This window comes from Orycteropus afer, unplaced genomic scaffold (genome assembly GCF_000298275.1).
Source record: "Orycteropus afer afer isolate SDZICR_OR568_19922 unplaced genomic scaffold, OryAfe1.0 scaffold00006, whole genome shotgun sequence".
In the NCBI taxonomy this organism is placed as follows: Eukaryota; Metazoa; Chordata; class Mammalia; order Tubulidentata; family Orycteropodidae; genus Orycteropus; species Orycteropus afer.
In genome coordinates this window covers 18,561,175-18,586,390 of record NW_006921593.1, presented here as the reverse complement: position 1 = coordinate 18,586,390, position 25,216 = coordinate 18,561,175, and the positions used below count along the sequence as shown (strand labels likewise).

The following is a 25,216-nucleotide window of genomic DNA, read 5'->3' as shown; positions in this document are numbered from 1 at the left end:
TCAGCTCCGTGTCGGCAATTACCTGGTAGCTCAGGAAGCCTTTGGGGTCAGCAGTGCCCCCAGGCGCCACGTGGGAATTGACTCCGGTTGTCGTGGGTGTTGTCTCTGTGTGGGTTTCCTTCAGTGTGGAAGCATTGTGAGGGCTGCTTTGGTATCTTGCAACATAACATGAATGTGATGGGTACATGTCCTTGGTTCCCACAGCTACCCTGACCTACGACACTCTCAGATTTGCCGAGTTGGAAGACTTCCCTGAGACCTCAGAGCCAGTTTGGATATTGGGTAGAAAATACAGCGTTTTCACAGGTATCAGCTCAGTCGAGGCCTGTGACGAGAACTACCACCTGCACTCTCCTGTAATGGGGGCCGTGGGGGCTCAGGGCTTGAATCCCTGCCTACTTGCAGGCCAACCAGCACACCTCACGTGTAGGCACCACCCATCTGTCATGGGAGGCTTGCGTGTTGTTAGGATGCTGAACAGGGTTCAGTGAGCTTCCAGATAAAGACAGACAGGAGGGAAGGCCTGCTTCTGAAAGTCAGCCTCCCAGAATCTTCTGGATCCCAGCAGTCGAGTCTCATCATGCATGGGGTCAGATATGAGTCAGAGCTCCACTCAAATATAACCAATGACAAGACGTAACTTCCTGCAACACGTGGTTGACGGTAACGTTCCCTGTAACACACGAGTGACAGTAACCCCTGTGACACATGAGTGACAGCATTCCCGTAACACATGAGCGATAGTAACATCCCCTATAATACGGGAGGTAACGTTCCCGTAACACATGAGTGATAATAACCTTCCTGTACCATGTCACTGTCATAACTTTACCACGTGACGGTAGCTTTCCTATAACACGACTGACGGGAAGTCTCCCATAACACGTGAGCTATAGTAATGTTCCCGTAACACGTGAGTGACAGTGACTTTCCTTTAGCACATGAGTGACGGGAAGTTTCCCATAACATGTGAGAGATGGTAACATTCCCATAACGTGAGGTAATGTTCCTGTGATGTGAGTGACAATAACTATCCTGAAACATATAACACTAACATGCCTATAGCACATGAGTGATGGTAACGTCCCTTGTAACATGTGAGTGACGGTAACTGTCCCTATGACACGTGAGTGACAGTAATGTCCCTGTGACACGTGAGTGACGGTAATGTCCTTTAGCACATGAGTGAGGGGATGTTTCCCATAACATGTGAGAGATGGTAACATTCCCGTAACGTGAGATAATGTTCCTGTGATGTGAGTGACAACTATCCTGAAACACATAGCAGTAACATGCCTATAGCACATGAGTGACGGTAATGTCCCTGTGACATGTGAGTGACGGTAACTGTCCCCGTGACATGTGAGTAACAGTAATGTCCCTGTGACACATGAGTGACAGTAATGTCCCCTGTAACACATGAGTGATGGTAACTGTCTTACAATACATGAGTGATGGTAGTAACTGTCCCATAACACGTGAGTGACAGTAATGTCCCCTGTAACACGAGTGACGGGAACGTCCCCTGTAACATGTGACCATAACTGTCCTGTAACATGAGTGATGGTAACTGTCCCATAACACAGGAGTGACCGTAACTGTCCTGTAACACATAACTCACAAACTTAAACATCTGTGTGTGTTCACTTTTTGAACTTCTAGAAAAGGACGAGATCCTGTCTGATGTGGCCTCCAGACTCTGGTTTACGTACAGAAAGAATTTCCCAGCCATTGGTAAGGACCTGCTCTGAGACCATCTGTAACAGTGTGACTGCCTTGGGGGAGGAACAGTGCTGTGTAGGTCTGACCGCATTGTGCCCGACACGCACTTCCTTAGCCCTCCAGTAGCCCTGCTTCGGTAGATTGGCTGGTCCCCACCGAGGAGTGCTGGAGCCAGAAACCAGGCCGGGGCTCCTGGTCCTGCCCCGGCCTTGCTCTCCAGCGGCAGGTGACTGCTCTTCACTGAGCCTGAACCTGGCAGAGGGCTGGGATGAGAAGCCATGTGCCTTCACCCTGTGAGGTCCCCATACCCCTCAACATGCTAGTCGTGGGTGGAGGTCGTCCCCTGTATATAGCCGCTCAGTGGCATGTCAGTGGCCCCCAGTGTGCATCACAGGCACTTCCTGGGCCCCTGGGGTTGGTCCAGGTCACAGGCAGGTTAGGTATTGGTGGTATGGACAGATGACACAACCCATCAGGACTTTTGCATGGTGGCCTCTTGTCCCCACGACAGGGGGAACAGGCCCCACCTCGGACACGGGCTGGGGCTGCATGCTTCGGTGTGGACAGATGATCTTTGCCCAGGCCCTGCTGTGCCGGCACCTGGGCCGAGGTGAGCCCCGGGCTGGGGTGGGTGTTGTGGGGCAAGGCTGCTTCACAGCAGCCTGTCTGATCTTTCTAGAGCAACGGCTGTTAATTCTCAGTGATTAGAAACCCAGGTTTACACAGTCGTGATAAATGCTCCTCACTAGATGCTGTCAACAGGCCACTGTGCCTGTGGCCAGCTCTGAGGATGGATGGGGGTTGGCCTGTGTATACTTGACCCTCTGGAGCGTCTGGCCTTGAGCTTTAGAAGGGCTCAGAAAGGTCAGGTGTCCCCTGTCCCTGAGTCTTGGGAGCATGAAGACCCCTGCCCACACCTGGGTAAAACCGTCTGTCCTTTAGACTGGAGGTGGGCCCAGCGTGGGAGGCAGCCAGACAGCTACTTCAGTGTCCTCCGTGCGTTCGTCGACAGGAAGGACAGCTACTACTCCATCCACCAGATAGGTGGGCAGCGGGGGATGCCCCTTCGACGTTTAGGAGGCAGAGCCTCCTGGGGTGGGGCGTGGGCGAGGGCGGCAGACCGTCTCAGCCTGCAGCCTGCGTGCACACCATGTTCTGGACAGCCCGGAGGGCCTGTGCTCTGCAGTGCCCTTACGAGTCAGTGCTGGGGAGGCCAGGCCCTTGTCTTCAGTGCTCCCACTTGGTTACGCGGGGAGTAAAAGTGACACCCATTGAGTTGGTCTTCATTTTCTCCATCTCCTCCTGCTAAGAACTGGGGGGCCAAGCAGGAGCACTGACCATCACTGTCTCCACAAGGCAGTGGTAGGGCACTGGGGGCTGGCGGGCAGTGCTGGGGGGCCAGGTGGGACGCTGGGGGGCTGGCAGGCAGCACTGGGGGGCTGGGTGGGGTGCTGTGGGGCTGGTGAACAGCACTGGGGAGCTGGCAGGCATTGCTTACCCACCTCTGTCTCCACAGCCCAAATGGGAGTAGGCGAGGGCAAGTCCGTTGGCCAGTGGTACGGCCCCAACACCGTCGCCCAGGTTCTCAAGTAGGTACTGCTGCCCGCCCACAGGGTGCAGCGCAGCCTGGCACGTACTGCACTGTGTGGTTGGCACTGGTGGACAGTGTCTGCCTTTGCCCTGGGCCTGTAGTTGCTTCCAGATGTGAGAGTGCCCGTGGCCTGTGCTCGAATCCAGCCATTCCCGCTGCACCGTCCCTCCGTCTGCTGCTTGTTCCTGTGGCCTCTGTTGGGGTTTGACTCTCTCTGCTTTTCCCCCACTAGCAGTGTGTCCTGCCTGCTATCTCTAGCACCTCCTCTGCCCCATGACCCCCATCAGCTCCTGAGACTGCGCTCCTGAGGTCGTGGTGGCTCGAGCTTGTCTGAGCCTGCCAGGCTGCTGTGCTCATCCACCCTCTCTGTCCTAGCTCGCCCCTATGGTCTCCCCTCACCGCATCCTCACAGGCCCCACACCCCAGTCTCCCCTCACCGCATCCTCACAGAACCTGCACCGTGGTCTTCCCTCACCACATCCTCACAGGCCCCGGGCCCCGGTCTCCCCTCACCGCGTCCTCACAGGCCACGCACCCCGGTCTCCCCTCACCGCGTCCTCACAGCCCCTGTACCCCGGTCTCCCCTCACCGCATCCTCACAGGCCCCGGACCCCGTCTCCCCTCACTGTATCCTCACAGGCCCCACACCCCGGTCTCCCCTCACCGCATCCTCACAGCCTGTGTACCCCGGTCTCCCCTCACAGCTGAGGCTGACGTTGCCAAGTGGCCCTTTGCCCTCCAAACCCTCGTCAGGGGGCCTGCTCCTTGTCTCCCCACAGGGCTCCCCCCATGCTCCCTCTTCTCCCAACCTGTCCTTTCTGCATGTGCCTTTTTCTCACATCACCCTGCAGCCAGCCCCATGCCCACCACCTGGGCTCGCCCAGCCTTGAGGGCCTGTGTGCAGGATGGCCTGAGCTTCTCCCCATGCTCCTGCTCACGTAGGTGACACCCCCTCACACACAGGCAGCCCAACTCACTGTCTCGACCAAGTGTCCACTGTGGGGGCTGATGGGTGTGTGTGTTGCTTCCCATAGGAAACTGGCCGTGTTCGACACGTGGAGCTCGCTGGCTGTCCACGTAGCAATGGATAACACAGTGGTCATGGAGGAAATCAGTAAGTGTAATTTACAGATTCTAAGGGACATTGTAGTCGTGGGACTTGGGGGGAAGCTGTCGGAGTTTCCTGTTGGGTCCCAGAGGAGCCAGGCTGGTTGCGTGAGCCCTCAGCCTTGGTGCTGAGTCATGTACTCTCAGCCTGGGGGGAGCTCCAAGTCTCAGGGGGAACAGGAGACAGTGGCCTTTCATGTTGTCACCACCAGTAATTTGTTGGGCATGCTGTACGCAGCGGCGTATGCACGGTGATCCACGTCAGGCTGTGTATCTGGGTCAATGTCTTCAGGACCTTTTGCCGTGGTGGTTGGTTACCATTGAGTCAACTCCAGCTCATGGCAACCCCGTGATATTTGTGGCACAAAGAAATTGATTCTTGATGGAGACTTGAGGTTGGGCAGGGCCCACAGCAGGGGAGATGTGTCGGACTCAGTGTTGGGGCACAGAGGGGCACCTGCTGGCATCCCCACAGACTGAGATGTGCCCTTAATCTCCATGTGACCCTGTCACTGAATTGCTGTGTGCTTGTTTCAGTAGAAGACATAAACAAAAAGCCAAACCACTGCCGTGGAGTCGATTCCAACTCTCAGCGTCCCTAGAGGACAGAGTGGAATGCACCACAAGGTCTCCAAGGCTGTAATTAGTTTATGGAAAGGAGCTCTGGTGATGTAGGGTAAAGCTTTTGGCTGTTAACAAAAGGTCAGTGGTTTGAACCCACAAGCTGCTCTGGGAAGAAAGATGAGAGTTTGCTTTTATAAAGACTTAAGACTTTAGAAACCCAACGAGTGTCACTGGGAGTCAGAATCAACTGGATGGCAGCGAAGGCACCTTTCCAGAAGCAGACTGCCTCATCTTTCTCCCGCAGAGTGGCTGGTGGCTTTGAATGGCCGACCTTGTACTTAGCAGCCCAGTGCTCTCGCTGCTCTGCCACCAGAGCTCCTGATAGAAGACACGTGGTCTGACAATGAAGAGGAACACGCCAGTGCTCCTTGAGACTTCTTGTTGGCAGGGGCCTCGGGGTCTGGGCCCAGGCGCCTGTTTCTGGCTGGGCTGGCGGCACGTGGGCCCTTGTTTCCTCATTCTTCTCAGGATGGCACTTGTTTTACAGGGGAACAAGCTCGCATGTGCACATGTTGGGGCTCCTCTCTCCGGGTGGCAGCATTGTGAGGATGCTGTCTTGCACGTTTCCCTGTTTTCTGAGTGTGCTTGGGTTTTAAGCACTTCCCGTTCCTGCCTGCCTTGTGCTGTGAGAGCTAAGGGCTTGTTTCTCCTGAGAGGGCATCGGTCCCCGTCTGACTTGTGTGTGATCTCTCCTCCAGGAAGGTTGTGCAGGAGCAGTCCTCTGTGTACAGGGGCCCCCAGCTGCCCTGCTGACCCCAGTCAGCACTGCAATGGGCTACCTTCTGGAGCTGAGGCCGCCGGCCGGCCGGCACCATGGAGACCCCTGGTGCTGCTCATCCCTTTGCGCCTTGGGCTCACAGACATCAATGAGGCCTATGTGGAGACGCTTAAGGTGGGTGCCCCTTACTCTCCTAGCTGGGTGGGCTGGGTTCTGACCCCCACGAGGTCTACGTGGAGACGCTTAAGGTGGGTGCCCCTCACTCTTCTAGTGGGGTGAGCTGGGTTCTGACCCCAGTGAGGCCTACGTGGAGACGTACAAGGTGGGTGCCCCTCACTCCCCTAGCTGGGCGGGCTGGGGCCCCCCTCAGCTGTGGTGGTCTGGAGAGTGCAGAATGCTCAGGCCAGCTAGATGGGGATGCCCTCAGTGCTGTGACCAAGCCTCGCAGTTGTCAGTGACAGGGAGCATAGCCATCACTCTCATACCACAGAGGGGCAGTGGGCCAGCACCCGGTCTTGCTGGAGGCACCCCAGCTTCTGTCTCACGCTCCCTGATACCCTGAACCTGAGGCCATCTCTGCACCAGATCCATCCTCCTTTCCGTCTGCTGACACGGGTCTCAGGCTGAGGTGCCACGGGAACCCGTCCCTGTTTGGAACTGAGGAGGAGCCTTTATCTGCTGAGATCTGTACCCCTTGGTCTCTGGCCCTGGCCATTATGGGCAGCCCCTCCTGATGCCCCTGCTTGGGCCTCTCTGCACCTTTCTGGCTCTGTGACGCCCACCCGCACAGTCACATGCCCCTTGAGTCCGTCCCCCAGGGAGCAGCTCCAGCAGCCAGCTGAAGTCGGGTTCCTGGCTCTACTTGTCTTCCTGCTCCAAGCTCTCAGGGGCCCTCTCTCCCACGCACCCCAGTGAGGGCTCGGGGGCCCTGGGGGCAGGGCTGTGCGTTGCGGCCAAGCACAGACTTCGCAGCTCTTGTCCCTACAGCACTGCTTCAGGATGACTCAGTCCCTGGGCGTGATTGGAGGCAAGCCCAACAGCGCTCACTACTTCATCGGCTACGTCGGTGAGTGGCAGCTGCATCAAGGTCCACTGCTGTGCCAGCTGGCCGGGACCAAAGTTCGACTCCCCAGGGCTCCCCAGAGCCCCTCACCCATGGGGGCTCCGCTTTGCTCAGGGTTCCCTGCTCGGCTGGCAGTGCCAGCCTGATGAGTGCTTTCCTAGGCAGCCATGTCCCTCTGTCCCCCACTCCTGCCCGCTGCGGTGGTCTCACGGGTGTGCCTGACCCACATCTGTAGGCGAAGAGCTCATCTACCTGGACCCGCACACGACGCAGCCCGCAGTGGAACTCCCCGGCAGCTGGAGCATCCCGGACGAGAGCTTCCACTGCCAGCACCCGCCCTGCCGTATGCACATTGCAGAGCTAGATCCGTCCATCGCTGTGGTAGGCCTGTACCCCACCCACATGGCACGCCCAGCCCGGGCCGTGCATGTCGCAGAGGTAGACTCGTCCATTGCTGTGGGAGGCCTGCCAGCCTGCCTTCACCCACACGGTCACACACTCAGCCCACCCACGTGGCTGTGCCCGGCCCACATGCCCCATCCACAAGGCCATCCATGGGCCCTACTCAGCCCACACATACCAGGTCCCACCCACACAGCCCACCCCATGCTCCCCTGACCTCCTTGCCTCAAAATGCACAGGTAAGGAGACCATTAACATTGGAGGTGCCATGGCACTGGGAATCACTAAGTCAGCCACTGCCTCCACGTGAACCATTCCCTGGGGACTCCTGGCAGTGTCACCTCTGAGCTGACCTGTCAGGACACGCAGCCATTGTTTGCAGAGTTGTCTCGGCAGCCTCGCAGCTGAGCTGGGGAAGGCCAAGCCCTGGGCCTACAGCCTCTGGAGTAACACGGCCATCGGGGACTGGGTCAGGTGTATGGTAGCAGCCTCTTGCAGGGCATCTAGCGTCCCTGGACCAGCCGTGGCAGAGGGGACGCGTGCCAGCTGCAGTGTCTGCTGGCACACGCCCACCCTGCTCTGGGAAGTGGCTTTCAGCGTGTGTATGTGCCTGTCAGCAAGAGCTTGGATTGGTGTTCTTGCCTCTTCCTACCCACTTGGGGTTATTTTACCTCTTAGGGATTTTTTTGCAAGACTGAAGACGACTTTAACGACTGGTGCCAGCAAGTCAAAAAGGTTTGTGGCCATCCTCTGCACTGGGTGGAGCAGAGCTAAGGCGGCCTAGTCTGGTCACTGCCCCGAAGTGGCACTAAAGGGGGCTGGTCACCTTAGCATGATGCCACAAAGGGGAAGTCTGGTCACTATCTCTTGGTGGCACTGAAGGGGGGCTGGTCACCTTTGGGTGGTGGCTTAAGGGGAGGTCTGGTCACCATCCTGCAGTGGCAATAAGTGTGGGGGGCTGGTCACCGTCCCATGGTAGCAGCACGTTTGGGGGGGCTGGTCACCTTTGCATAGTGGCCCTAGGAGGCCAGGTGTGAGCTGCCCGCATCACTAGTCATTTATTTGGTCCTGGGGCCTCTGAGGCTGCTCTGACAGGCTCGCTCCCACAGCTGTCACAGGTCTCGGGTGCCTTGCCCATGTTTGAACTGGTGGAACAGCATCCATCACACCTGGCCTGCCCCGACGTTCTGAACCTCTCCCTAGGTAAGCGTGACGTTTTCCTGTCAGTCCCTGCTCCCCTTACTGCCTTTGCAGCTGATCTGAGCTGTTGAGGAGCAGCCTTGGGGGTTGGCTCCTGTGGGTGGTGGCAGAGAGAAGACTCAATCCTACTGCATGTTCCAGGGGCCCAGAGGATGTGGAGGGACAGGTGGCAGGCAGATGTGGGGGGTATTGGCTGGTGGGGAGATGCTGGAGGTGGTGTGGATGGCTCCACGTTCTGTGAGATCCTTCTAATGTGAGATCCGTGCCCCACACGCAGACCCTCGAGGCAGCCGGGGTGTTGGCCTGTGCCTGGCATTGGCCACCATGCTCCCTTGCCATGTCCAGTTATCTTATCTTCACAAGGTCCTGGGGCTCCTGCTTTCTCACCCTCTCCATCTGCCATGGCTGCATCTCTTGGGCTGCTGCTCACGGCTGCCCACACCCCAGCACCTCCTGCTATGCTGGGTCCACTGCAGGGCCCAGTCCAAGCTGAGTGCTGGCAGAGCTGGCTCCCTGATGGCTGTGATGCCCGCAGCCCGTGCCCACGGCTGAGTTGCTTTCTGAAACGTCCCTTCTCTTCTAGATTCTTCTGATGTAGAACGATTGGAAAGGTTCTTTGACTCAGAAGATGAAGACTTTGAGATCTTGTCCCTTTGAGGACATGGGGGTGGGGACAGTCTCTGCTGGCCCTTGGGCGCTTGGCGCCCACGTCTCGTCCATCCCAGCCTGCCCACCTGCCGAGGTGCGAGCCAGACCGCTGCCCAGAGGTGCCCACATGGTGTGGCTTGGACTCCGTGGCCAGGGCCTCAGCACTTGGAGTAAGGACCAACCTGCTCAGCCGGCGCCCTCGTGGGCCTGCCCGACGTTTCTGGGTGGAGGCCGCACGAGGAACAGTGGCAGAGCAGGTCTTCACGCTTCTGGAAGCTTCTTTGCCAACACTGCCAGCCTTGCCTTCATGCACTGGCTTTCTTCCGCTTCCTCCTGGTGACTTTCTCTGTGGCTGGTTCTGGAATTAAAGTCGTTTGAAGTTACTAGACATGGACATGGATTTGTGTCGGGCATGTCCCAAGCCAGCATCCTGGACCTGCAGGTGGGCGTAGGCGATCTGGCCATCACCGCTGCTCAAACCTGCCCTGGTGCGGCCACTAAGGGCTACCTCAGCAAGGCCAGAGGATCGGCAAGGTGTCCCCTCCTCTGGGGAGAAGACAGCAAAGGGGACCATAGCAGCAAACCCAGAAGGGTCATTGTGAGTCCTACTCCGGGGACTGAGCAGAGGGGACAGGGCCGAGTGCTCTGGGGCCACAGTGATGCTGCTACCACCAGCCTGGAAGGCCACAGGCCAGGACCTACTCTTGGATGGCATTGGGATGTGGGGAAGGGGCCACCGCTGGCTGTGACCAAGGACACCTGGCCCCCAGCAGCTGCCACCAGAGCTCCTCACTCTCAGTTGCCTCCCAGGTAGCTGCAGGCTTAGGTGGTTTGGGGCAAAGGGTTAAAACTGCTGCAGCTCAGGAAGCAAGGCCAGCCAGGCGGCAGTGCTGCTCCTCCACTGACAATAATGCACCTCGCTTAGCACTGTGTGCTCATACAGCCCGTCACCCCACCCCTGGCCCACGTACCCCAGTGTTAACCAGGCATAGCGTGTGTTCCCAGAGAGCTGGGGGGTGGGTGTGCCCTTCCCACAGGGGCCCATTTTCAAGCTCTGTCCCTGCAAGCTAGCGTCCCAGCAGCCCACCACTGCTCCTGAGGGGATGTGAGGGTACTCTTTCCCCCTTCCTCACCCTGGGTTGCTGACACAGCTGGGTGGGGAAGCGGGGAGGCAGAGGTGACTTCCATCCCTCACTGCTCTGCATTTTCTGTATAGAGATGCGGCCACGGTGCCTGCTGGGGCAGGTGGGGCCTGGCAGCAAGGGAGCATCTGCTAGGGGTCCTTTTCGTGACAAGGCTTACTGAGAGCGTCACTCCTCCTTAGCAGTAGTTTGCAATTCTTAATAGCAAGTAATAACCATTTCAGTAGAAAACTTTCTGTGTTCTGTTTTTTCCTCAAAATTCAGTTGAACGTGGTATCTGGATGAAAATATGACTGGATGTTTCCCAAGTTTGTGATGTTGTGTGAGAGGTTCTCAAGAAAGGAGCTGGGTGACCAGTGTGTGCAGAGGACTGTGTGACTGGCCTGGGTGTGTGCAAACAGCAGCAGAGCCTCCCCCCTGGGTGCCCTCACCTCTGCAGGCCTGTGATGCAGCCCTCAGGTCCACAAGCCTGGGTGTGGGCCTGGAAAGCAGGCCCAACAGGTGTCCACTTTGCTGGACTTCCAAGAGCAGTCCATTCCAGGTGTCAGCCATGTGACAGTGCTACATACCCTGGGGAGACCATGACCCTGCTGAGCCCAAATGGGCACGTTAGGACCCCCTCCACTGGCCTCACCCCTGCCACGTTCAGCTGGCGTTAAAGCCATGAAGAATGGCCTCTAGCCCCATGGAGTCCTAACCAGACAGATGGGAAGCTTTGTTCACATGGTGATCAGGTTGCAGGGATGGCCAGCACACCTGGCCTACATTGCACCACACACCCACACCCACACCCACACACGCTCTGGGTGCAAGTACGTACAGCAGAGTGACTGAGATGACGGGAGGGGCAGAGCCACTGCTAGAGCCAGGTGTACACCATGCACCTGATGGCCAATTCAATCGGGCCTTCAGGCACCTCCTAGAACAAACAGCCGCGGGTGAGGTGGTTCACACCTGCACACTTGCCCTCCTAGAGACAGTGGTGTCACTGGGGTAGAGTGGGATGTGCAGGCTGGTAACACTGTCAGAGGGAGTGACATCAAAGTCTACACTGTTTTAGCAGAAATCAGTTTTTATAGAATTATTCTGCACTTATAAAAACATTTTTTGTAAGCCCAGCTTCCACGAACCAAGACCTACAGGCTAAAACTGAGCTAGTGAACAGCTGAATGTGTGCTGCGTGGCTGTCATCCCGGGGCTTCCACTCACAGGGTTCTCTGCACATGCTGCAATCGTGTGTTCTGTTGCTGCTGCCCATTTTCATAGTTGCTGATTTTGTCGGGTTTCTGGTGTTTTAGCTACAATGTTGTGGTAAGTAGATCTGTGAACCTATGTAACTCTCCAGCTACATTTCTCACACACTGTCCCATGATTAAAACAGGTGGTATCACTAAGGCTTCTGTATGGTCTGGCTAAGGAAGACAGTCCAGGGGACATGACCCCATCTCTAGCAAGGCCCCTAGACTGAGGCTGGATGTCTGGAACCTGTGCCACAAGCAGCCTCCCACTGGAAGATCTGGGGAGGGCTGTCCCCCATCTCTAGCCTCTTGAGCTCACTGGTCCTGCCTGCAGCCTCTTGCCCGAGCTTCCCTCTGCAAGGACTGTGATGGTACACAGCCACCATCCAAAGTCCTGTGGGAGAATCGTAGGACTAGCATGAGGATACCACATCTGAGGGACAGACCAGGGACCAGTGGGGGCTAGGCCTCCCACGAGCCCAGGGCACAGGCTCCCCTGATGGATGGTGTCCTGTGTGTGGTCTCCCCATGTAGGGTATGGCCTCTGGCCAGGATGCCCTGGGCCCCCACTGCAGTCCCAGCTCTGCCAGTGCCCAGGGTGATCACACGGAGGCCCTGCAGTCAGAACAGGCTCGTGGCCTCGTGAAGCGCAGGCCTTACCCCAGCGTCGATCCTCTGGCTGCCTTCCCACCTTCCAGCCGCAGAGGGCAGAGCGCTGGAGCAGCCCCACCAGATGCTGAAGGCTGGTCTTCCCGACCTGCACCCTCTCCCGCTCGAAAGCCTCTGAAGGAGCCCTTCTATTGCCACCGATTCACACCCAAGCGGTGATGTTCCCAGCCCTCTGGACGCACATAACCACCTGACAGGACGGGGCGCCCAGGCTGCAGCTGGGATGAGCCAGACCCGTCAGGCAGCATCAGCGTGTATCCCAAACCTAGACTGCGTGGTGCCGAGGCGTGGTGGGGAGCAGGCCCAGGGTGGAATCAAGGGTGAGCACAGGGCAGGGAGCAGCCTGGCTCGGCACAGGCTGGAGTCTTGGGGACTTGCCGGGCTGACAGATCCACGGGTACTAGCTGAGCACCACTGTGCGTGACCACAGCCAAACCGCCTCCATGTGGTTATCGCTGAATGTCAATAAACACAAGTTTAATATCCTCCAGAAAACAGGCAGAGACTGAGAGACAAGCAACCCACCCAGGCCTAAGCTCTCATCCTGCTGCAGGGCACAGACACCCCTGTAACCCACCTATCCCCTCTGGCGACACACACTCGTGGGTGAATGCTGATGCCTACATCCACAGCTGGCCCAGCGGCTTGTGTGCAGCACCCCGAATGGCGTCCTCAGACAGGGTGCAGATCTCCCTGTGCACGTCTTCTATGCTCCTGGAGGCGTCGACCATCTGCTCAAGAGGCACGTGGTGGGGAAAAGGGTTGTTAGTGCTCTGGGCAGAGCCCCCACATGAGCCCACAGTGACCCTGTCTGTTTAGGAACAAGGAGCTTGGCTGAGTGCTCCCCACCACACCTTGCCACCATGCAATACAGGTTTGGGATACACACCCACCCTGCCTGGGGGGATTAAGCGAGCCAGCTGGGACCCTGGGCTCTTAGGCAGATACTGCACAGGTGGGCAGGCTTTGCTGGGCGTGCCTGGTAGCCACCCAGCCCTTCCAGCAGCCTGAGGGCAGTGAGTTCTGGCACAGCTACCCAGGGAGCCCCAGTGCACTCAGAAAGTGGTGGCCATTGCACAAAATGTGACTACAAAACATGAGCAAGGAAAAAGGAGGGTGACTCTGACCCCTCCCTCCTGCCCATGCCTCCCAGCCAAGGTGGTTTTGGATGGCTTGGCCCAGGCAGCATGAGGCCAGCCTACGGGTGAACACAGGCAACGTCAAGGTAGGAAGGCACAGTGATGGCAAAAGCACAAGGAAGCGCCTGCCAGCCCAGGGTTCTGCAGTGGGACACAGCCCAGAGATTCACTGGGCAGAAACAAGTGCCCAGAGAACATGCCCCACCTTGGAGGCCACCCTGGCCAGCAGCCTCACCTTCCAGTCCAGGCTCGGGTCCTGCATGAGCTGCTGGAAGCAGCCTAGCACCCGCTCCTGGAAGGCCTCATCGTCGTAGCGCTCCCGGCCAAACCCGCCGCGCTGGGCAGCATCTGCCGGCTGCAGGTGCAGGAACAGGACCAGGTCGGGCCTGGGCAGGCCCACGTCCGGCTGCTTGCACCAGTCCAGGGAGAAGTTCTGTAGGTGGAGGCGGCACTCAGAGGAGGGTGGATTTTGTTTCAAAAGTCATGAGGGGGGAGGTGCAAGCACTGGTGGCGGGGACAATCTGCACAGCGGGGATGCTCCCCATTTTTGTGGCAATCTGAGGGTTTGCTCTCCTGCTTGCTGCTGCCTTTTCAGAAGTTTCGCACACATCCCACAGCAGAAGGAAGAAAGCAAGACACACCACAGCCCAGGCCCTTGTCCCCGACCCATCCTGGTCCTCAGGCGATGCCCTGCGGCCACACTCTCCACCAGGCTGACGCCATCCCTGCCACTGACCCTGAGTCCAGCAGAGGCCCTGCCCCCACGTGGCCTCCCTAGGTGCTGGCCCTACTCGTAGGCCACGGGTCTGTCCTCTACACCGCCTCCCCTCAGGACACTGGCCCCAGCCACGTGTGCTGTCCTCACTACACACGGGATCTGAGCAGCTGGATGCCTGGTGGGGAGTGTATCACAAAGGAGGGTCTGTCGACCTGAAGAGGTGACAGGTTGGGGGTCACTCCTGGGCCCTAGTGAACCCCAGACCAGCAGCCACCACCAACATGGTGACACACAAATGAGACAGGCAGCACTGCGCGCCTCTCAGCAGGAGAGCCCAACACCCCTGGAAGCAGCAGAAGCCAAAGGATTTAAATATGAGGGAAAATGGTGGGGGCCACATGGAGGCCACGTAGTACACGGCCAGACTCTGTTTCGGCGCCTGCTCTGTATTTTAGACAAAGTGCACAAAGGAACATGCCTGGTCCCGCCACTCTCTCCACGACACAACAGTTCAGGACAGAAAATGGGGAAAGCAAGACTTGGCATCTGTGGTAGTTAGTTTTATGTCATCTTGGCCCTGGTGTGGAGTGGCTGGGCAGCTTCTGGTAGTAAGACTGGCAATCAACTCCATGGTAGGATCTGCCACAAGAAGCTAAGTAGCTCTTTGAAGGATGTGGTCTGCTTCCCATATAAGAGGGAGGAGCTCTGATAACAGTCTATAGCTTTTCAGCACGCTTGAACTCTGCATGTAGTCAAGTCTTCACTCAGCAGCCTGCCATGCTCTGCCAATCTGGGGACTTTTAATGGACTTGAATCAATGGCCTGCTGTGTGATTTGGCAACATTGGGACTGTACCATTTTACCTGTCAACCTTGGGTTTGTCAGCCTCAGCAGTCAACAGCCAGCAGCTGCCTGAGTGAAGAGAGCCTGCAGCTGCAGTGGGCTGGGAGCATGAGGCAGAGCTGAAGCCAAAGTCAAAGGGCTTTCACCCAGCCCCTAGAGCTGGCACTCTGAGCTCAGACTTCTAGCCTCCAAAACCGTAAGAGAATCTACTCCTCTTTCTTCAAGCTGTTCTACTTGTGGTATTTGTTAGAGTGGTGCTAGGAAACCCAAACAGCATCCCATCACCCAGTGTCTGGCCTGAAAGTGAGGCTGATCGAAAACAGTGCTGACAGACCATCCTTGGCAGTGGGACGCAAAGTTAAGTGTGTGCTCAGTCAGTAAATAAGGACCAAACCCATGCAGCAGAAAAACAAATGGAACACGACAGCCACGAAGCACCAGGGGCATCAAGTCCCCTACATGGGACAAGTGGCTGAGAAACACAGGCCGGCTCTCTTGGTGGATGTGGGCCACCCCACTCACCTCTTTGGCCGCTGTGAAGGCGACACCAGAGAAGGCATAGCGGTCCACAACAAGGGTGATGCCCTGGTCCAACTTGTCTCGGATTAAAGGCCTGGAGAACAGGAATATACCTGTTATGGTCCCAGCTCCTGCCCCAAGTAGGGCATAGGGAGAGGACTCATGCAGGCACGCTTGGTGTTGGGTCCCAGGATGACACCCAGCTGTTGGGAATGGGGCCAAGGTCCCATGCTGACCCGTGAAGGGCAGGAAGCCGGGGACAGGAGACAGGAGGCAGGGTGGTAGAGCCTACAACCTCAGAGCCTGGACTGACACCCATCCTCAAGGCTGCTATGATCTTAGGGAGAAAATACGCAAAGACAGTGGGGTTTGGTGCTGGTGAGGAACAGTGCTTAATGCAAAAGCAGGCACACCAAGACTCAGTCCTACTCTGCAAATTTTACCAAAGAAAAAATCCACTGCAGTCAAGTCCATTCCAACTCACAGCACCCCCAGAAGACACAGTGGAACTGCCCCACAGGGTTTCCAAGGCATCTGGCTGCTAACTAGGTCAGTGGTTCAAAGCCACCAGATGCTCCACGAAAAGAAGATGGGGCAATCTATTCCCGTAAAGATTTACAGCCTTGGAAACCCAATGAGAGTCACTATTTGCTAAGAGTCAGAATTGACTTAATGGCAGCGGGTTTGGTTTTTGTTCTGGAATCTTTACGGAGGCAGATTGCTACACCTGTCGTGAGTGGCTCTGGGTTCCCACAGCCAACCTTTCGGCTACCAGCACAGCACTTCAACCTGCACCACCAGGGTCCCACAAACTCCAGGGATGCCTGCTAAGCACAGGGGAGGAGAAGGCTGGCAGGGGCACAGACAGTGCATTTACACTTGCTCCCAGCGGTTCGCAGAGAAGAGCAGGTGCACAGAGTGGTCTTCTACTTCTCTTTTCTTCTCCAAGTAGGAACTCAGGATTTTGCCAGTTTCAGTTGATCTTTCTAGAAAAAATGAGAAACACACACACACAGATTAAAGTGGGGTCGAGTTTCTGTCCACATTAGAAGATCACACGCATGGAGCTTTCCATCCTGGATTCAAGGCAGCTTTGAGGTCAACTCGCCTGCATCTGGAGACATGCTGGGACCTTTTCCTGGCATTAAGGAGTTTCCCTGGGAAAGTGCCAGCTGTCCGTTGAAACAAAAGACAGGAAGTGCTTCCGGAAAGGTGTGCCAGGTAGAGAGGAGTGATGTCAAAAGAAGAATTCGTAAGGTTTGTGGACTGGCTGGCTAAAGATTAGAACCAGGCAGCACTCACAAAAGCGTTTCCCATCTCTTCCACGTTTTTGGTAACACTTGATTATCTGAATGCTGAGCATATTTTCATAAACATTCTCAAGCTAAGTATTTTATTCTGAAAATTGAAAATCAGCCGTAAAGCCCGTCGGATGACACAAACCTATCAAGAAGGTGAGAAACAGGCAACACACTTAAGAGCTCCAGGACCGTTCTGGGGATTGGACACAGCGGTCTGGACTATCCAGACGGCCTCGCGTGCGTATGTATACCTGTTGTTGTTGTTGTTATGTGCCGTCGAGTCGGCCCCGACTCATAGCGACCCCTCCTTGGGTTTCCGAGGCAGTATCACTACGGAAGTAGGATTGCCCAACCTTCCTTCCGAGGAGTGGCTGGTGGGTTTGAACCGCCAGCCTTCTGGTTAGCAGGCAAGTGTCTTAGCCACTATGCTACCAGAGCTCCAGAGCCACACACACGTTCAAATCTAAAAGCAAAAATGCACCAAAGCGGCTACTGGGATGCATCCACTGCCACAGGGACACGCGTTTAGACAACCGCGTACAGGCAACAGCCTCGGTCGCGGTAACGCACTTCCCTTGGGCAAACCCCGTACGGAAGAATGCTAGCACAATCGGGCCTCGGTTTCTGGGACGACTTCAGGTGAAATTCCCCGACTGTATAATGAGTCGCCAATTCCGCTGCTTCGGGAAGAACACTCAGGAGCACAGTCGGCGTGTGCAGCTCCACAACGTCACTGCCCCACGCAGAAACCCAGGGGAGCGTCCCCAGCGGGCCGCCATTCGCTGCAGGACAAGGACTCAGGGCGGCACCCACCTGGGAAACGGAGCAGCTCGGCGCGGTGGCCAGCGGCGCACAGCGCAGCCACCAGCTTGCGACTCTGCGTGCTCTTGCCGGCGCGATCCACACCCTCCAGCACGATCAGCGCCCCGCGCCAGCCAGCCATAGCGGTTTCCCGCCGCCGGGAGCCCCGCGTCGCCGCTCCTACGTCACTGCCGCGAAGAGACTCTATTGCCCGGTGTCTTTGACGCAGGCTGCGATTGGCTCCTCACGGCGCGGGCTGGGATTGGCTAGGATGGCGCGCGCTAGCTGCGCGGGCTGGGATTGGCTCCTCGTGGTGCGGGCTTGGATTGGCTGGGATTGCCCGCGCCCCGGCGTGGGCCGGGATTTGCCGCAGTTGGCTGGATTGGCTGGGTTCGGGTGCCGTGACTCGCGGGCTTACGTCGTCCGGCCGTAGAGGGGTCGAGTCGGGCCGCGCGGTGGACTGCGGGAATTAGACGTCCCGCTTTGAGAGCGTAAGGTTGAGGACGCCGTAAGAAGGCCCGGGTCATGGTCGCCTGCGCCGGACTGCCGGCTGGCTGTCCTTTGGCGAAAGAAGGGAGCTCCGAGCTGGTGCACGAGCTCCTGCTGCGGAAGCCAGGCCCTGGCCCTCCCGAGTGTGCGGCGGATGTGGGGGAAAGGTATTAGGTGGTGCAGTGCGAGAAGGCGTTTGAGCACCGTACTAAGTGCCAGACTCCGACCAAAGCGCCGCCAGGAGCCCGGTTCCCGGGAGGCCAAGTCTGTACGGTGGCTTCAGCGGGGTGCACCAGGCATACTGGGGTCTGGCTCCGACGCCCCACGAGAACCCGGTGTTTTCCGAGCACAGTCGGGGAGGGCGGGCTGGACGTTGGCCCCGGGACAATTCTGGAAAAAGAACTTGGTTCAAATTGTCTGTGTTGTTCCGGAAGCACGACTCTGCCGAGTCCCAAAACTACGGCTTGTGCGGGTTTGCGCCCTGCTCTCACACTGCATCCCCAGGCCTCCTGGGAATTTGCCCAAGACGACACTTGCTTTACTTTTACGAGAACATGGAGGCACTGCCTCCAGTGCCTGAAACAAGGGGGCTGTGCTTGGAGACTATTCTTTTCCTGTGGCTGCTGTAACAGAGTGCTGCCAAGTGGGTTAATAGCAGAAATCTATTCTGGTGTTGGAGGCCAGAAGTCCAGTCAAGGCGTCGGCAGGGCCGGACTCCTTCTAAAGTACTTCTATGGGGGAGAAGTACTGCCGAGCCCAGTCCAGCTTCCGGCGCCCCAGGCATTCTGTGACTTGCCACTGCACGACTGCAGTGTCTGCCTATATCCTCACATGGCCATCTCCCTTTGTGCTGTGCAAAAAGTAACGGGCGTCCTCCGACCTCACTTAACTTCACTAGTTGGAGGAGAGAATTGTCATCAGCCCGGGGCTGATCCCTATGAGCTCCTGGAGATCAGACAGGTTGCCACCTTCCAACCTTCTACCCATTTTAACACCAACTGTGTCCCTCTCACAGCACTTGCTACTTCTCTCTAGCGTTCAAATAATCTTTTGCAATGGCCACACAACTCATAGGCAATACTCAGGATTATGGGGTTTATTTAGGAAATAACAGGTTACAACTTGGGATCGGGATCAGGAAGCATGTAGGCAAAGGCCGCCTTCCTCAGTGCAGGACAGCTCTTGGCTCCTCTAGGCCATGCCTCTCGGCGCTCACCCCTGGCCTCTGCCCTGCCCAGGCAGGTGTTCACAAAGCTCATCAGCTTTCCTGACAGGTGTCCAGGGGCACCCCACTCCTCCAGGAAGCCTCCTGCCTGAAGGCTCTCAGCCCTCAAGTCTTCTGGCTCTGGGTCAGCACACCCACTGCAGCTGCCTTGCTCTGTAGGCCAGGAAGCCCACAGTGTTGTCTTGTGCCAGTCTGGTTCTGCTGCCACGTCCTCTGCCAGTGCTGCTTGCTGTCTGCCATCTCTGGTGTTAACAACTGTTTGCTGGATCTAGGAGGTTCTCAGTGCAGGGACCCTGGGTTCAAAGCTCTTGCTAGCAGTGGAATCCTCTCTTTTTGTTGGGATGGCTCATTTCAAGCCTAGGGAGATCTAAAACTGACAAATACCTTCCTTCCTTGGGGTTCCATACACCTTGTTTGCATGCTTTCACCCGAAGGGTGCCATGCATCTTATTTGCACAGCCCCACCCAGTCGCAGCAAACCATCGTGAGAAAGGCCGTACTGCTGTGTTTTGTGTATCTGGACACCAAACATTGGATTAAGGCTGAGCCTTCTCCAGGATGACCTCATGCTAATCTAACTCATAACATCCACAAAGACCCTGATTGCCAAGCAAGATTACATTCATGGCTACCAGGGGTGAGGACTGCAACATATTTTGGGGACAGAATCCATAACAGTTTATCTTACATGAAGAGGAATAACCCTGTGATGTCTCTTGTTCTGAGCTGTCCATTTCATTCCCTCAAAAGGAGGAAAGGTGTAGAATAGGAAAGAGACCCCTCCCCTCTGCCCAGGGTTTGGACTCCCCCACGATTGGGCCAGGTCCCAGGGCACCCTTGTACCATGTCCACAGGATGAGCTCACCAGGCAGATAGGAAGGGACATATGCTGTGTGTCAGGCTTGTGATGTCCTCCGGGAATGGTCCGTCCTGATGACACAACCAAAGTATGTGAGACAAAGTCTCGCTGTGCTCCCTTAGGAGCGTTCTGGCTGTACTTCCCAATCAGATTTGTTCATTCTGGCAGTCCATCGTATGTTCAACAGTCTTTCCCAACACCATAACTCACTGCAGCGTTTCTTCCACAGTATTTAATTGTGCTTATGCAGAACCTGTACATAGACCAAGAGGCAGTTGTTCATACAGAACAAGGGGATACTGAGTGGTTTACAATTAGGAAGGGTGTGCAGCTAGTCCCTATGAGGGAGACGTTAAGGATGTCCCACAGGCCCTCCACCTCCAAACTGCTGTGCCACTCCATCTCACCACTTGGCCCACTCCCTTCAGTGCTCTTCCCCCATCCTTTTTTTTTTTTTAATTGTGATTTGGGTGAAAATTTACAGAGCAAATTCACTTTCCATACAGCAGTTCACATACACTTTGTCTCATGACATTCACCACGATTTACCACAATGCAACAGCTCCCCTCCCACTTCCTTCCCATAGTTACCTCTTCCCTGTGTCCATCCCTCCATGCGCTCCTGCCCCCTGAGCTGTCTCCCTGTGCATAAGCAGCCCATCTTTCTCCTGTGATGGTTCTCTCCAAAGAGTGTATCTACCTCAGGTAAATGTTCAGCTCATATGCCTGTCTTGTTTGGCTGGAAGCCACAGGTGTGGGTTCGTTTCCAGACCTGAAGGGCAGCTAGGGGCCATAGTCTCAGCGGTTCCACCAGGCTCTATTGGACTCTTCCCCCATCCTTGAGTTCAGTAATTTGCTTCAGTGTCTCATAAAACTCAAGATCTATATTTATAGTTAAGTGGTTTGTCAGGTACTAACATTCCTACTTCCGTAGTGATACTGCCTTGGAAATCCAAGGAGGGGTCACTATGAGTCGGGGCCAACTCGATGGCAAATAACAGCAACAGCAGCAACAAAAACAAGACCCACTGTCATCTAGTGGATTCTGACTCATCACAACCCTACAGGACAGAGTAGAATAGAACTGCACCATAGGGTTTCCAAAGCTGTAAATCTTTACAGAAGTAGACTGACTCTCCCACAGAACAGCTGGTGGGTTTGAACCACCGGGCCTTTTGTTTAACAGCTGAATGCCTTAGCCGCTGCACCACCAGAGCTCCTTTATTGGGTTGTTGTTGTTATGTGCCCCTGAGTCGGCCCTGACTCATAGCAACCCCTCCTTGGGTTTCCGAGGCAGTATCACTACGGAAGTAGATTGCCCCATCTTCCTTCCGAGGAGTGGCTAGTGGGTTTGAACCACCAGCCTTCTGGTTAGCAGTCAAGTGCCTTAGGCACTAAGCTACCAGAGCTCCCCCTTTATTGGGTAGTCAAAAGAAAAGAAAAAGAAACCATTCACTGCTGTCATTCAGGATCTGGGTCAACTTGGAACAGGAACAACTCAGGATATAGCTTCTGCTTGGCTGGATTGCAGGCCAGCCTTGGCTCCCACCTACCTTTCACTGGGCCCTGTCAGGGTCTGGCGTTTGCCTGTTGGGGTAAGTGTTACGGTTGCACGTGTCAGCAAAGCTCAGCAGCGTCTTGTTGCTCTCCTGGTGCCTGCTGTCAGTCTCGCTGCTGTGCTGCCTCTTGCTGCCTCCAGTGCCACAACTCCTTCCTCTCTCTCCAAGTGTCTCTAGAAATCTGTCAGGGTGAACTGGTATTCAGCAAGCCCCTTATCCATTCCAAGCATACCCCTCCCCCAGCAAGACCTCGAACTAACCCCCAGGTAGACCACAGTCACCTTATTTGCATAGTCCCAACCAATCTGGCAAGTTTTGCACACCTTATTTACACAGTCCCACTCGATAATTTAGTGAGAGTTACAAGACTATGTTCGGAAAAGCCATATAAAGAGAGAAACTCATTGCCCTGCAGTCAGGGTTGTATCCTTTCACTGTACTTACCCAATCTGTATGCTAAGCAAATAATCCGAGAAGCTGGACTATCAGAAGAAAAACTGCATTGGGATGGAAGGAAGACTCATTAACAACCTGTGACATGCAGAGGATGCAACCTTGCTTGCTGAAAGTGAAGATAACTTGAAGCACTTACTTAAGAAGATCAAAGACTACAGTCTGCAGTATGGATTACACTTCAACATAATGAAAACAAAAGTCTTCACGACTGGACCAATACACAGTATCATGATAAATGGAGAAAAGATTGAAGTTGTCAAGGATTTCATTTTACCTGGATCCACAATGAATGCCTGCAGAAGTAACAGTCAGGAAATCCACCAATGTATTGCACTGGACAAATCTGCTGCAAAAGACCTCTTTAAAAAAAAAGTGTTCAAAAATAAAGATGTCACTTTGAGGACTAAGGTGTGTCTGACCCAAACCATGGTATTTTCAATTGCCCTGTATGTGTGTGAAAGCTGGACAAAGAACAAGGACTGAAGAATCGATGCATTTGAATTGAGGTGCTGGCAAAGAATATTGAATATGCCTGGGATTGCCTGAAGAATGAACAAGTCTGTCTTGGAAGAAGTGGAGCCAGAATGCTCTTTAGAAGTGAGAATGGCCACACTTCATCTCATGTACTTTGTACATGTTATCAGTAGGGACCAGTCCCTGGAGAAGGGCATCACACTTGGTAAACTAGAGGGTCAGCAGAAAAGAGAGCGACCTTCAATGAGATGGACACAGTGGCTCTAGTGATGGGCTCAGCAGAGCAATGCTTGTGAGGATAGCAGAGGACCTGGCAGTGTGTTTTCTGTTGTACGTGGTATCTCCATGAATTGGAACCGACTTGGCGGGACCTAACCACCACCACAATGCCCTTTAAGCCAGCAATACCATTTCTAAAAATTTACCCTAAAGAACTAATTAGATGTGGTTGGTTAAAGATGAAAGGAAATCCCTTTTTTCCTCCCAGTGGGAGGTGGGATCTGATTCCCCTCCCCTGCAATCTTACTGGCCTTATTGGCTTGCTTGACAATCCAATGTGGAGGGAGCTATCTCAGCACTTCCTGTGGGAGCTCATGAGTCTTACAGCTTCTTTGAGGCCCTCTTAGATCTCTGAAGCCCTGCAGGGTCGTCAGAAGTCCTACTCCCCCACGATCACTGTACCAGAGAGGCCATGTGGAGGTGTTCTGATCCACAGTCCCAGTGGAACCAGCCTTCCAGCCACCCCAGGGATCTCTCTGCCACATCACAGAGAGGAGTCACCCTCCCCCCACCACCTCCTCATGCTATTGAGGCGTAATAAAATGGTTATTTCAACCAAGTTTTCAGGTACTCTGCCATGAAGCAATACATCACTGGAGTAAATACATACAGCTATACGAGTAGGATGTTCACTGGGACATTGTTTATGATCATGAACAAGTAGAAACAGAACATCGTACATCGAGCAGGTGCTTGCAAAATAAAGCACAGCACACCAACACCATGAAATACACATAGTAAACAGGACGAGGTAGAAGATGAGTAGGGCTGGGGGCAGGTGGATTATGTCAAAGGAGGAAGTTAAAAAAATGTAAGCGGTAGAGAACTTGATCGTGTGCAATCATGTGTACATTGAAAATGCACACCTGTGTGTGTGTCCCTCACAAAGCATCAAACGATGCCAGCAGGATGCACCCCAAAGGGCCAACATTTGGATTCAAAGGTGAACTAGACAGTCCACCTGTGCCCTCAAGCAAGGAAATGTCTTGGTAGTTCCTGCATGGTCTGAACTTTAATGAGTGTAAGGGTGACAGAAACTATTTCTACTTGTATTTGCCTGTGGCTTGAGACAGAGTTAACAAAACAGAGTATAGCATTTAGGACAGAGTACAACTGCCCCAGAGGGTTTCCAAGGTTGTAAATTCATTATGGAAGCAAATTATGGTGGGTTCGAATGCTGAACTTTTGGTTAGCAGGTGAATGCTTTAACCACTATGTTGCCAGAGCTCCTACATGGGAACATAGCTCTGAAGATACACTTTAAGTGTGGAGTTTGCATTGGTCCTGTTGTTGTCTTCACACAGGGAAGCGGGCTGGGGGAGGCGGCCCGGTCCCAGGCTCTTCCCCCAGGGCTCAGCTGTCCTGGACCGCCCAGGCATCCTCTCTCTCTGGCCAATCTGAGTACAGAGCAGACTGAAGAGGCCTGCGGGGTGTGGCCTCCCCCAGCTTCTGGCCCGCAGTCAGTTGGGCCGCCCCCCTGGTCTCCAGTGCCCGCAGGGAGGGGAGAACGTGAACCCCGTGAGCACCAGCCACGGTGACATCACGAAGTGCAGATGCAGAAGGAACCCCCCTGAGTCCCAGCTGTCCGGCCGTTTGCAGCTCTTCTGCCCACTGTCTGTCGCTGTGCGTTAGCTACGCGTCTGGGCACGTTTGACTCTCACTGCAGCCCACTGTGCAGGGCAGGCTGGTGCAGCGCTGGTCCCAGCTCCTGTGAGGGACCTCGGCTGGCACAGATCCCGGCGAGCTGATGCCCATGGAGGGTGGGGGGCCACCGCCAGTGGAGGAGCCAGGAGGGGCCGGGCCGAGGCCGTCGTGGTGAGGGGTCCGGACGAGCTAGGGGTCACGGGTTACGCGGTGACTAAACTGGACCACTGATGACTGCCGACCGCGGGGAGGCCGGGGCCGGGGGCCGGCTGCGGCAAGCGCGGCGGCTTCCCGGTGGGTTTTGATAGCAGGACATGGTGGGCGACCGGGCGGCGAGGACCAGGGATCGAGGGGGCGACGGATCGGGTGATGCAAGTGGGGCTCCCTGAGCCCCAAACGCGAGCGCGGGTTTGCACGTGCCGCCTCCAACATGGCCCCGTCTGCACCCTCTTCGTCCTTCTTGTCCCCCTGCACCCCGCCTCTTGTCCCCCATACTCCTGTCCCCGCGCCCCGCGAAGCAGCCCTGCACGTTGCTACGCCGCTCGCGGCGCCGGGCGGAAGTCGGGGGGCGGGCCCCGCGTTAGCCCCGTCCCTCCGCCGCGTACGCCAATCGGCGTGCGGGCTCATGAATAGTGAAGCACGGCGCGCCCCGCCCCCTCACGCCGGCACCGCCCGCCCGCGCAGAGCCGAGCGCGGCGCGGAGAAGATGGCGACGGCCATGTACTTGGAGCACTACCTGGACAGTAAGCGCGCGGCCCGCCGCCCCGGCCCGCCCGGCCGTGCGGC

At 55.8% G+C, this 25,216-nt stretch overlaps 3 protein-coding genes across 3 annotated transcripts in view; 2 read left to right on the top strand and 1 right to left on the bottom strand.

The window, feature by feature from the left end:
• The first annotated feature begins 200 nt into the window (after positions 1-200).
• On the top strand, positions 201-9,084 carry ATG4B (autophagy related 4B cysteine peptidase). The gene is made up of 12 exons (XM_007941373.2): positions 201-306; positions 1,663-1,734; positions 2,234-2,332; positions 2,665-2,766; positions 3,239-3,311; positions 4,348-4,427; positions 5,743-5,936; positions 6,750-6,828; positions 7,061-7,206; positions 7,906-7,962; positions 8,337-8,430; positions 9,011-9,084. Exons 3-12 carry the CDS (start codon positions 2,272-2,274, stop codon positions 9,082-9,084), a joined length of 960 nt encoding a protein of 319 aa, XP_007939564.1. The 5' UTR covers positions 201-306; positions 1,663-1,734; positions 2,234-2,271.
• A 3,660-nt stretch (positions 9,085-12,744) lies between these two features.
• DTYMK (deoxythymidylate kinase) lies at positions 12,745-17,587 on the bottom strand. Its single transcript, XM_007943263.1, has 5 exons — positions 17,458-17,587; positions 16,221-16,329; positions 15,347-15,437; positions 13,499-13,696; positions 12,745-12,855 (listed from the first exon to the last, which is right to left on the bottom strand). The coding sequence occupies exons 1-5, from the start codon at positions 17,585-17,587 to the stop codon at positions 12,745-12,747; spliced, it is 639 nt and encodes a 212-aa protein (XP_007941454.1).
• Positions 17,588-25,136: 7,549 nt separating this feature from the next.
• Positions 25,137-25,216, top strand: part of ING5 (inhibitor of growth family member 5) — a 14,799-nt gene continuing 14,719 nt past the window's right edge. The window contains exon 1 of the mRNA XM_007941362.2: positions 25,137-25,173. Within this exon, the coding sequence (XP_007939553.1) occupies positions 25,137-25,173 (37 nt within the window). The remainder of the gene's footprint in view (positions 25,174-25,216) is intronic.